The 13,724-nt window shown below is 35.2% G+C and overlaps 1 protein-coding gene across 1 annotated transcript in view; it reads left to right on the top strand.

Annotated features, from left to right (window-relative positions):
* Positions 1-13,724, top strand: part of trpc7b (transient receptor potential cation channel, subfamily C, member 7b) — a 70,084-nt gene that overhangs the window by 25,458 nt on the left and 30,902 nt on the right. The window contains exons 3-7 of the mRNA XM_083547007.1: positions 227-409; positions 4,424-4,588; positions 5,921-6,137; positions 8,425-8,658; positions 10,887-11,151. Coding sequence (XP_083403133.1) covers positions 227-409; positions 4,424-4,588; positions 5,921-6,137; positions 8,425-8,658; positions 10,887-11,151 — 1,064 coding nt within the window. The remainder of the gene's footprint in view (positions 1-226; positions 410-4,423; positions 4,589-5,920; positions 6,138-8,424; positions 8,659-10,886; positions 11,152-13,724) is intronic.

Here is a 13,724-nt window from a genome sequence, read left to right as displayed (position 1 = left end):
GATGAATAGTAAACACTGCATGATGAAAATCCTTTCCATATGTTGCGAAATGCTTGAATTCAAGTAGCAGGAAGAAGATAACGATTGATTAAAATGGAAAAAAGATACATTACAATTGAAACTACTAGTGTTTGTGTGAAACTAAATGACTTTTACCTTACTCATTACAGTCAAATCTAAAGGCTCTTTGTCTTTTTCTCTTCTCTTTGTTTCTACTTTTTTACAGAATGATTACCGTAAACTGTCAATGCAGTGTAAGGACTTTGTGGTGGGGGTGTTGGACCTGTGCCGGGATACAGAGGAGGTGGAGGCCATTCTGAATGGTGATGTGGACCAGAAGCCACCTCCAGATCAACAGCGGCCCTGCCTCAGTCGCATCAAACTTGCCATCAAATATGAAGTTAAAAAGGTCACCGTCACACATCGATAATATCTAAAAAGCTAAAAAATCTAAAAATCTAAAAAGAGTTTTTTGCAGGTGTAGTTTAATAAAAATGCGCTCTCTCCTTGGGCTAGTGTAACCGAACAGGAATATGTAGATCCATATACAGAGATTTATTAAAACAACAAATGAGTGTAAAGCCTGAAATAAGAAAATCTAAGAACCAACACTATTACAAAATCATAATGTGTGGAGCAATAACAAAAAAAAACTAAAAATCTAAAATATATACAGTATATATATATTTTAGATTTTTAGGGTTTTTTTGTTATTGCTCCACACATTATGATTTTGTAATACAGTGTTGGTTCTTAGATTATATATATATTAATTGATAGCCAGTTGATGTACACACTTTAAAAGCTGGAGGAACCTGGAAAGGTTCTATGTAGAACTTTACTGGTGTATTTGATCATATTGTTAAAGTAAAAGAGCTTAAACAACAATCATTATTCTAAGACGTAATTAGTAATGTCAGAGCTAAAGACATCTAATTCTGTTAATTGTGTATTGAACAAATTGGAAGCATTTTAATATATTCATACCACTGACCACCTCAATAGTACCAACTTTAGTAAAATACAGCTTTGCTCTTATTTATAACAATAACAATGGAAGGATATATATATATATATATATATATATATATATATATATATATATATATATATATATGAACAGACTCAGCATTGGAAAGCTGCTAGATAAATTATGAAATAATTATTTACACAAACAAAATTTGACATCTCATCTGCAAAAATGCAATAGACATAGCAAATATTTTACTTCAAAAAGTAGATATTTGCATATCAGTAACTTACCCAATATGGAGTTAGAGCAAGAGTCCACATTATTAAACAAAATGAATGTGGAATTGTTAAACTTAGAATTATCTTAAAAATCTTATTATTGTTTGTCTAAATATGATTTGAAAATGTTTCACAAGTGTCTGTATTAGTATTAATATTGGCACTAGAACTATTATTAGAAATAGAATGTAATAGAAATGTTCTATTAGGAAAGAGTTTATTATTGTAAATCAGTTCGTGGAAATTATGTTAAGATTGTAAGTAATACGTATTAGAATAAAACATATCATTTTTACTAATACATTATAAGAGACAGTAGACGTTTATCATGGTTATGCCAAAAGATTGCACACCCCATCAGCAACTGCACCAAGTCATATGCTTGTTTGTGCACCTGAATCACAATGCCAGTTGCTTAACACTGATGAGATGCAGACGCATGACCACCGTAAAGACTTTCTTTCTATGACCACAAGAGATATTGTTAATGTCAGGTTTTATTTTAGAGTTTGCAAATACTAATGGTTTCATTTTCATCTGTCCTATACTTTTAACTAGGTTTAAATGTCAAGCTAAAATACACACACACACACACACACACACACACACACACACACACACACACACACACACACACACACACACTACACACTACACAAAGTAAGAAAAATCCACCATTCTACTGTCAAAAATTAATGCTAGGAGTTTCTTTTGCACATTGTGTGTGATGTGAATGTTAATACCCATTTAAAGAGAGTAAAGATATTGAGAAAAGCTACACAATACAAGCTCACACTGTTACTGAGGCAGCCAGGTGTGGGTTTATATGTTTAGAATGTCAATTTACAATCACAGTGTCTATTAGCCTGAATTTTTGCATTCGAATGATAACATTTCTGACTTAAGTACATCATTTATATACATGCATTTACACAAATGCATTTGATTAGACAAACAACAATCATATTCTGAACTTTCTCCTACTGAACTTCAATGGTTCATGCATACAACACTGGAGTTGCTAAAAGCCAGCTTTATTTGTATATTTATCAGATCTGCTACAGTATATTTTTTTTTAAGTAGATTCAGTCTGCTAAAACACTTGGTTTTTCAGTCCACCAGCTGGCAGCCCATGGTCCAGAGAAACAAGACAATAAACAGCCTTCATCTGCTGTGCAGCCGTGATGTTTAAATAATCTATATCCCATTGTTCATAAATAATTCATCCACCAGCTTGCTAAAGTATTCAACGTTCCTGAAATGTATTGAATATAATATACACATTCTCGTATAGTAAATTATCTAAGTCAAAATTAATTATTGCTCACTAAGTTTTTCAAAGAATTTAAGAAAAGAAAAAGAAAAGAAAAAGAAAAAAAAAAGAAAAACGTCGGTTTCATTTAAGTATTCAAACCCCCTAAAGTTCCGGCAGATTCAGATGAAAGCCATTGTCTTTATGAGGACACAAATGACTTGTAATTGGCTGTCGCCCATGCATATATTATAACAGCTTCTATTTCTTGAAGAAAACCCACCTGTCATTACCTGTCAGTCTTCAGGAAATTACTAAAAGTGAAACAAAGGAAAATTCTAAGTAAGTTAGAGGTAAGTTAATAGAATTGTAAAACTCAGGAATAAAGTGTAAATTTGCAATATATATGAGGTTGTACCAAATAAGCACTACCCAAGTACTACATAAACATGACATTCCCTCAAAACTCAGCACCAAATGAGCTACATTGGTGAGCAAAGCCACAGTGAGGCTAAACATCTCTAAAGGTGAAAATCAAGATTTGGGCAAATATCAACATGATATGTGTGGCACAAACATAATGCCGGCCAAACCTCAATTATTACTATCTCTACAGTGAAACTTGTAGCATCCTATTCTAGGGACGTTTATTATCTTCGGGTTTTGAACAACTTTCCTAAATTAAAGGGAGAATGGATTGGCCAAAATGCAAAAGCTATGACAAGATCATCTACATTATTCAGTGATTTCAGAAAAAAAGGTTCAAAGCAACACAGGAGTGGTCTAATAGGCAAATGTGGTCAAGTCAAAGTTCAGAAAGTTATCCTACTGAGTTGTGAACTGAACTGAATTTGTGGAGCTGTTTCACAATACAGACAAAGCTAGAAGAAATTTATCACAGCTTTTCTGAAGTGCAATGCTGTCCTACCAAGCACTAGTCTAAAGAGATTGTACTTTTATGTCAGTTTTACATTTTTAAAAATTGCTACTGATTAATAATGAATTTTGACTTCATTCACACTTATTGGTTTGCTATAAAAAATATTGTATGTATCTTCAGTATGTACATGTGTATAATCCATATAAATGTAATGACTTAAAGGGTTAAGGTTGAAGGCTCTGTGTTATAATAACAAGCATTGGATAGATAAGTTTTTTAAAGTGTGTAAAGCTTAGTGGTTTTTTAGGGCTTGTTTCTTTTAAAATGTAGTGCCTATTGAGTTCCTGTCCAGAAAGAAAGAGGGATTTCAGACGTTGGTATGCAGCGTTAGAATTCAATTCCTTTGTGTTATAACAAACTAGCTCAGAGGCGATTTGCAGTTTCAAATGACTTGGTAATAATTCAAAGCTATAAACAAACCAATTGCACTGCCCAGATTAACGGTATTCTTTTTTACATTGAAGGAAGTTTTAACCTGTAGGTTTGCAGGAAAAGTTTAGTTTGTAAACAAATTAATATTAAGGGAGCAGTTCATTTTACAGCGGGATCATTTTGAGCCAGGTGGCATGAGCCTACATTTTAAATAAACCCTTAAATGAGACGGATATATGAACAAATATGTTACATACCTTTATGCACAGTGTTTTGTGCTAACTCCTCTCTAATATTATTTAAGCTATTTAGTATTCATAGACCTGTTTGTGCTACCATTAGGATGTGATTTTGATAAAAAGCTGAAAAATTATGTAGCTTTTCTCTCTGAATCAAATCTGTCTATACGTATTGCAAATGCATTATTATAATTCCTCTTAAGTACCTTTTATTTATTTTTTTGTCAATGTTCCTCATCCTCTCTGTCCATCTGTCATTCTCTCTCTCTCTCTCTCTCTCTCTCTCTCTCTCTCTCTCTCTCTCTCTCTCTCTCTCTCTCTCTCTCTCTCCATGTATCTATCTTTTTATCAATCTCTTTCTCTCTGTAGTTTGTTGCCCATCCAAACTGTCAGCAGCAGCTGTTGACTATCTGGTATGAGAATCTGGCTGACCTGAGGCAGCAGTCTATAGGGGTGAAGTGTCTCACTGTGCTAGGAGTAACTGTAGGACTTCCTTTTCTCGCCATTGCATACTGGATCATACCATGCAGCAAGGTAAAAACAGTAGTATGCCACACACACACACACACACACACACACACACACACACACACACACACACACACACACACACACCCTCTATGTGCTATGATCAGATTTAGTTATAATCCAGTTGAGTTTGTACTGAGCCTATTGTGGTATTGTGTGTCCAGGTGCTACTTTATATGTATAGAAATATGAAAGATAAAAAGAAACTATGCAATATTCAATATAAACGGATGAAACATGTGTGGCCATGCTAATGTGGGGTTATTCTGATGAGGCATAAAAGTGTTTTATTACTCTTGTACCACAGCGGTTTGTCGGGGTTTTTTCTATTTATGCGTATAGATATTTTGATTGGTCGTTAGATAGATTGATGTTTTTGAATGTGCCAGTTATCAATGTTTTTATAGAGACTATAAGCAAAAGTTTGCCAGCCTCCAATACGGTAATGTTCTTAATAGCTGTTTTTTTTTATCATATTACATGTTGAGACATTTTTTTTATTATGATGAGTCTTCTTCTTTGGGCCGAAAAGCAAGGTCTTATAGAGGGTGGTCCAGAAATGAAAATCTCTTCTCAGGAGAAAACTGCCAAATTTAGTTTGTAGACAGCTTATTCTATGGGCCACAAAAAATATCCATTCTAAATAACATAATGTTAAATATACATTTACACCATAAAAACATAGTCTAGTGCTAAAGATACAGTATACATAAAGGAGCAACAGACATCAAATTATATTGTGGGATTTGTATGTGTTTTTATGAGCTCTGAGTGTGTGTTAGTCTATAATTACTTCTCATTAAAACAAGTCCTTTGTCCCCATCTGACAGACCTTCAGTGAAAAACAACAATGTTTGGGTAATAAATATTTACAGGGGGAAAAAAAGCGCTTTACAGAGGTGTGCGAAAAAACATAGAGCAGACAGATCACAAAGAAAATAATGTATATCATTTTCTGTGCTAAACTTGGTGAGAGAAACAGTAGCAGGAGATTCAGTGTTGTTGACTTTCTGCTATCTAAGAATAAGGTGGGATAGAAGGACGACAAACACATACACATCACACTGATTTCTGTACACATCAGAAAGCATCTATAGATAAACTGATTAATTAGTGTATGTGGGGTGGGGGGGATCTATTTTAACAATATTGATAATGTGTATAGTGTAGGCTCTCTAAAGGCATATTTTAATCAATTTAACTGTTCCTTTTTACACAGTAAACATCATCTGATCCTGAGTTATGATTTTTATTGCTCACTGAATATTATTGCATGTGTGTATTCTTTTGTTTTCTTCTTCTTTTTAATCCTTTTTTTTTGTATTCCTTTTCTTCCAGCTGGGTCAGATTCTTCGTAGTCCCTTTATGAAGTTTGTGGCTCATGCTGTCTCTTTCACCATCTTTTTGGGCCTGCTGGTGCTGAACGCGTCAGATCGCTTTGAGGGAGTGAAGAATCTCCCCAATGAGACCATCACAGATCATCCACGCCAGGTGTTCAGGGTCAAAACCACTCAGTTCTCCTGGACAGAACTCCTCATCATGAAATGGGTGCTGGGTAAGCAGTAATGCATGTCAGGAGAATATGGGGATTTGGGATGTATGGTGTAGAGTTGGTCATTTTTATTTACTGTAGAAGAGAAGACAGAGTGAGGGGAAGGTGAGTGGTTTATGTTCTGTTCTAATGATGAGAAGGGAGATTTTGCAATTTTGAAACATTAGCTGCCACCGAGCTGCTGTTATCCACTTCAGCAAGACTGGTTTGGCCTCTATGTGAATAATCAGTGGTAGTTCTTTTAGTCAAGAGTCAAGCCAAAAAGCTTTTATTGTATTTGATTAGATATAAGAATGCTTTCATTAAGATTTATTGGACCCTGTCAATGACCTGTAATGGATTATATTAAGTAACATTTACACCACAATTTATTGGTTAGTGTATAGTAAGAAACACTGGTTCTGTTTCTTGGGCCCACTATTAAACAGATATCTGTTGAGGCAATGGTTAGTGCTAATGACAGAAGCAATTAACAGCTACTCTGTGTATTCTGAGGTTCTATGTTTGCATCCCATCAGGCAGCAAATTCTTGCTAATTTGCACAGAATAAGAAGGTGGCCAGGAGAAGCTATAACCTCTCTTAAACAACTTTATTTACAGTATTTTGCACTATATGAAAATTAAGCTTTAAATGTTATTGTGACCAAATATATGTACATTAGAGTACATCTTGCAAATATTGTTAGTTTATTAAGGTCACTGTTTCTCATAAAAAAAAGGAACTTATTTGTAAACAATGCACAATCAAAGTCAATAGGTTTAATGAAAATATTTCCAGATTAGCAAATAGAACGACTCAATTGTGAAAGTTAATGCTTAACCACCAATTTAAACCGGTGTTTTGTTTCACACTGGGGTCTTGGTTTTATTATTTTAAATAAAATCATACCATAGACTCAGAGAGTTGCAGAGCATAAATAGCAGCAAAATATGGGGAAAACCTGAGCAAATCTTTGATAAAGATGCACGTGTTTGGCTGCGACAAACATGCCATAAAAATGGCAATAAATGGCCATAAAATGATCTTTGAAATAAAAAATAGTGCTGCTGAACCCAAATCATAAACAAATAGACACAACTCTTCTAGTATTAGGAACTACAACAGGCATTACTTGGAATTAGTTGTTTGTTCTCCTTTACAACAGTGAAAAATGGGGACAGAAGGTATTATCTTTTTTCCTAATTGAATCTGCACCCAACACATATCTCTTCTACCCCAAGGACATCTTGTGCTTGGAGTTTTCTGTGCGGTGACAATAAAGCAGACAGGAACTTTCCAAATCTCCTATCTAATGCAGAGTAATCACATATTTATTGTGTCCAATATGTGTATTGTAGTGAAAAGCTATCAAATCTTCATTTCTGAGGATGAGCAGAATGGCATTGATTCAGCCCTATTTGGACCATAAAAATAGGATCTCAAAACGTGTGAAATCGAATATGCTATAGAATCCCATTGAAGACATTTATCAACAAAGTTCTATGAGAGTTGGATCCATGGACTTGCAATATTTGATACTTTAATTCACTGAATGTTGAATAAAATATGTGCCTAGTATGTCCGTGTAGAAGTGGAGCACAGGATACATGTCAAGTTGGTAAACTAAACAAGATACAGAAATGCTGAAAAAAGTACTATTATTAATTAAGAATAAAATTTTAGACAGTGAACACAAAGTAGGGTAAACAAAGTGATTTAATCTTGAGATTGGTAGAAGCATTATTAACATTTACATTCCTATCAGTTACTCTGCAGCTCATCTAATGTTCACATGCTTTTAAAATCCCAATTTTGCCCTGCACGTGTTGTCAGTTATAAACCATTTCATCTTTCTAAGGCAATCTCTCCGAGAATATGAGTTGTGTGCACGCTCAGTGTGTATCTCTAGGGGTGTGTGTTTGATTCTCATTGTGACACATTATCTGTCTGCTGCAGTAATTATAGGAGAGATGAGGCTGATTAGAGATGCATTTCAATAATCTATTTTCAGCACCCCTGTGTGTGTCTGGTTTTTTTATTATTGTTTACAGGTGACAGTGTTGTGCATCTCTTATTCGCTGCTTTGATCAATACTGAAAGCGATATGTTGACTTTGTGGACCAGTGTTGTACCTTTGAGAATATATTTGTAATTTATTCTTTGGGGAACCTAAATCTATCTGTACAATGCTTTTTATTTTTCTCTTGTGCTCTCTCTTTCTCTCTCTCTCTCTCTCTCTCTCTCTCTCTTTCTCTCTCTCTCTCTCTCTCTCTCTCTTTCTCTCTCTCTCTCTCTCTCTCTTGCTCTCAGGTATGATTTGGTCAGAGTGTAAAGAAATTTGGTCTGATGGTCCACGTGAGTACGTCATGCATCTCTGGAATGTTCTGGACTTCGGCATGTTGTCCATTTTTGTCGCCTCCTTTACCGCTCGCTTCATGGCTTTCCTAAAAGCGTCTAAAGCACAACTTTACATAGATCTCCATGTGCCTAATCATGACATCAGCAACGCCTCACTGCCTGCTGACATCGCCTACTTCACATATGGTGAGAGCACCCCTCTACATAAGAGATTCAAATTAACTGTGGGGGGGATATCTGTAAAATTGCTCTTAATTTTGAAAGTGGATTTTTATAGGGCAATTACAAGATCCTGAGGCCTTGAGACATATTGAAAGTTACACTAATTTCCGGGCTGCAGCTGTTCAAATATTGTACTGCAAACATGTGTACTGTGTATTTCCTAATTACTGTGTGTTTAACCAGATCACCAAGTACAAGAGAATAATTTATCATATTATCTTGATTTGTGATTCCTTATTTTGCACTACTAAATATGTACAGTTATCAACTGAGCTCAAGATTACAATTATAACAATTCTAATGAACGAATGACACATTGATCTGCTTATACAGTAATTACATTTCTTGAAGCTCAGTTTCTGTTTTTACTTTCATTCTAGCAGGTATAATCTGCTCACAAACACTCTTTCTGTAAGCAAATAAATATATAAAATGTAGATTGTCCTATTACTGAGTTCCTTGTTAGAAAATGTATTGACTGGTACAAAAAGATAAAGATATTAAATAGTTCTATAAATGCCAAATAAAGCTTTCATTTTAAATTCAATATTCAGGTGCATCACAGTGAAAAAGTTGTTACATGAATAAAAACTTTATTACATGAACACATTAATATAATTCTGTGGCTTGCACTGTAACCGAGTCTTTTGTCAGAACTGTTGTTATTTAAAAAATAAAGAAAAAAGAAAAATAACACTGTATGAACAATCAGATTCAAGAACACCACTGTAGCATAACTAGGGACTTGGTTGAAATGGATTTAAGACATTAGCCAAGGGAACCTAATATGCCTTTAGTTACATGGCAGAAGTAAATAGATTTCCTCTTCTTCAGGTTTCACATCTGTTTTTGAGCTTGATCTGGAAAACTGTGTTATATATGTTTTGGTATTGGGCTAAGGGCCTTGCTCAGGGTAGCTTGGTGTGGCTGGGATTTGAACTTCTTCAGTCCAATGCCTTAACCTCTACCACCCCTTCATTTTAAAACAACCTTGAAATATTTCGTACCATTTCTTGTGTGGCTGTTTTAAGTCGAGTAGCAATTTGGCCACCATCTTTATAAGATACAATGAGATCCAGCTTATGAAATTGCTCTAGACTTGAACCCCGTGTATACAGCAGCAGAATATTGTACACACATCATGGTCCAAATCAATAAAAAATCTTTAGACAGGAAACTAGCCAGAATTACACAAATACTGTAGATCCCAATCCTTGATCTATTAATGAGATTATTATCAGCTTCTTGATAATTTGAATCAAGGGATTGTTGAATAAATAATGACTAATCTTATGCAGGGAAAAATCCCCACTCTTTATATCATTATATTATAAAAAAATGATCATATATGTATTAATATTTATTATAATTATAGTACATATTATAATAATAATATTCTATACCTTTGCATACAAAAAGTTTAAATAAGTGAACTTCCCTGTATTTTTCCCCACTAAAGATGAGCAAATGTAAACATGCAAGTGCAGTTGATTTGTTCTTTTAATTTTTTTAAAGATAATATACCCAACAATAAATTCTATGTTTTTGCCCAGAGATTTAAATGACAGGTCTCCCACCAAAACGCTGTTTGTTTTATTTCCTTCTGTGTGAGATGTTATCAATGCTGCTATCTACTGGTGTAAACTGGTAATAACATGGATTATTGCATTAGTGAACCATCATCTGAAAGACAAGCAGAACATAAAACAGTTTGGTGGCACAGTGAATGTGGCTCTGCATTATTCCAGCTGCCATGCTTGGGTTCTTGAGTGCCTTATACTTTACCTGGTTGTATGAATAACTGTCTTTAATCTGGCTGATTTATGTTTCTATTTCATGGTACAGTAGGCCATCTAAGAGGTAAAATATTTCAGTAATTTATCATGAATTAATCTCAAATCTTAACTTTCTCTAAGTGAAACTGTAACACAGTTAAATTGAAGATGGTTTTCAGAACAAATACGGAGATACACCAGCCTGAGCTGCAGTTCAGTATGGATTGAATTAAATAGATGGATGGATAAGTGTACTTTATTGATCCTGCAGTGAATCCGTGAGAGTAATATATTACCAGATAATAATGTGTCAGATTTATGTGACTGGGGTGCTTGTGAATAAATATGGCTGAAAGATATGCATTTTCCCTTCTTTCTCTTTCATTTCGTTACTCTCTCTCTCTTTCTCTCTCTCAGCCAGGAATAAGTGGAGACCATCTGACCCTCAGATAATCTCAGAGGGTTTGTATGCGATCGCAGTGGTCCTGAGTTTCTCGCGCATCGCCTACATCCTTCCAGCCAACGAAAGCTTCGGGCCACTGCAGATCTCACTGGGGCGCACAGTTAAAGACATCTTCAAATTCATGGTGATCTTCATCATGGTCTTCGTTGCCTTTATGATTGGCATGTTCAACCTGTACTCATACTACTTAGGAGCCAAGTACAACCCTGCCTTTACTACGTAAGCACCATAACACACACACACACACACACACACACACACCCTAACTCACAGTTATACTTTAATTTTGTCTCTAAATGCAATTGCACACACACACACACACACACACACACACACACACACACACACACACACACACACACACACACTGTGACATTTGATTGTGAAGTGTTTGAGTTGACATTTTAAAGTCTTGCTGTTGGCAAACTTGCATTTATGATGCCAAATTTATTGGTGAATTTTATTATTAAGCCCATCTCCCTCCCTCTTACACGCTCTCTCTTTCCCTCCAGCCCTCTTCTTGCTCTGTCCTTCATGGCTGTCATCTCTTATTGAGGAGAACTGCTCTGTATTGCTCTACAGATTAATGATATTCTCTCTGCAGATATGTTTGAAAGCCCAAGGGATCTCCCTGGTTATAATCTTTTCCAAGTTGTTTTGAAAGAAAGCTCTGTATGAATTCATCCAATTGAATTTAGTTTCAAATGATGCTAAAAACTGAACAATTCAATACCAGAATTTTGGAATGGACAGGTGTTTTAGATAACCACAGAGCCACATAGGATCAAAGAGTATTTTTAATCTTATGTAGACATATGGAAATGCATGTAGCATATATTTTGATCAGAATTATCCCTTATATTTTGAAAAAAAAAAAAAAAAAGGTACCTCATAGATTCCTTAAACGATTGGGGGTCTGGGACAATATGGTTACTAAAGAAGAAGTGGGAACAGCCTTAGTTCTTTATAGCAAGTGAAATTAAGATTCTGGTCCATTCAGGTCTTCCTTTCACTTTAAATTTTCAACTACAAGTCAGATCTGGTGACTGGGGAGGTCACTGAACTCATTTATTCATTTTATTTTCATGAAAACAGTTAATGCAAATGACTTTTTTTGTAAAATGGGTCATTATGGTGCTGGGTGTAGCCATGGGCTAGGATGGGTTCCGTTTTATGTCTGGTTCCTCTCAAGGTTTCTTCCTCAATGTATCACCAGGTTTTTCCTTGCCACTGTTGCCTATGTCTTGCTTATTAGGTATATAAGAGGGACTAATTATTTAATTCAATTGTATATTATTTATTTATGCTTTGCGCTAACAACTACAATTGAATTGAATCCACATCCCTCAGATAGGATGTCTTAAGTTTTCAGAAATTTTCACCAGACCAGGTGATGGTTTTTCCAGTCTTGTTTAGTCTATTTTGCGTGAGCATATTTTTTATGCATTTCAGTTATCTGTTCATTGCTTCTAGGTATTTTCACTCTTTTGCTATTGAAGTCTATCAGCCTCAGGGTTTAATGTATTGTCCATTCTCATTCCTTTATGTTCCATGTACTACACCATTCTTCCTACTCTAGAAGCTTCTACGCACAAAAATCTCAGATCAGTAGTTTGGCACCAACAACTATGCTATAAATAAAGATCATATTTTCATATATATCACCATTCTGTTGTTTGTCATGGACATGAACTGAAGCTGCACTTTATGTCCACACAGGTTCTGTATTATTTAAGGATATGGATATTTTTTTTTTATTTCTTAAAGTATTTAGCCTAGTACCAGCTGTGATTTCTACATCCTGCACAACTATTTTTAAAGAAACCGCAAAATTTGGATTGCCACTTAATGAAGGCAACCTTTCAAATCCCCTCTTGCATTCCTCCCATTATCTAAATAACATACTTTATTATTCCTAGGCTATCTCTGTAGTAACTTCCTAATTCTGTCTGTTCTTTTGAAAGCCATTGAGAGAATGCATTTGCCAGGACATTTAATCCTAATTACGGTTTTGTCTAGCTGCTGGCTGTTTTGTTCGCTTCAGGTGAAATTAGCATGCTGATTAAAGTCTTGTGCCACCATCCACAGCAATCCCTCCAATCAGCTGGCCCGACAAGCAGTCCTTAAAACCCCATTAATGTAGTCATGGTTACTGTCTCTTTCTATCATTTTATTAACAGTTTCTGATGTAAAGTTTAAAAGAGGAGATGAAATGAAGCATTCGACTGTTTAAGTGAAGAGCTCAAAAGGAGCCATAGATTTTAGCCACTTCCTTTTTTTCATTTAAGACATTTTAGGAGATACATTTCATTCAGTGAAGTATGTTACATAGAACAGTGTTAACGGCCATGCGCTGACCTCCAGTCTTGACAGCGTCTGGGATAAAAGTAACGTTGACAGCTTTTGAAGCTCCCACTCATGATAAATTTCATGTTAATGCCAGAGGGGTGAAACTGTAAAAGCTTTGGTGAAAGCTTCTCCTGCATCTTTTTTCCTTGACCTGTTTGTGGAAGAATTTTCCAGGTTTGCAAGAGCATCTGATAATCAGATTTCACTCTTGCTTGAGGCGTTACTACATTGAGGTGCATGAGCAGTTTACTAATATCAGATCAACATACACAATATTGATGTCTGGAAATAGAGAAATATCCATCAAGATATTGCACTTACGGGGGTGGGGGGGGGGGGGCTAACTATGTAGCAATGTAGTATGTATTTTTATTATTTATTTTTTTTTTGGCTTGTTTGTTTATCTTTTGCCAATTTTAGACTCAGGCTAGACCTCAAAGTCC

The sequence above is a fragment of the Silurus aristotelis genome (assembly GCF_946808225.1).
Source record: "Silurus aristotelis genome assembly, chromosome: 7".
Classification (NCBI taxonomy): domain Eukaryota; kingdom Metazoa; phylum Chordata; class Actinopteri; order Siluriformes; family Siluridae; genus Silurus; species Silurus aristotelis.
This window is presented reverse-complemented; position numbering and strand designations above follow the sequence as displayed.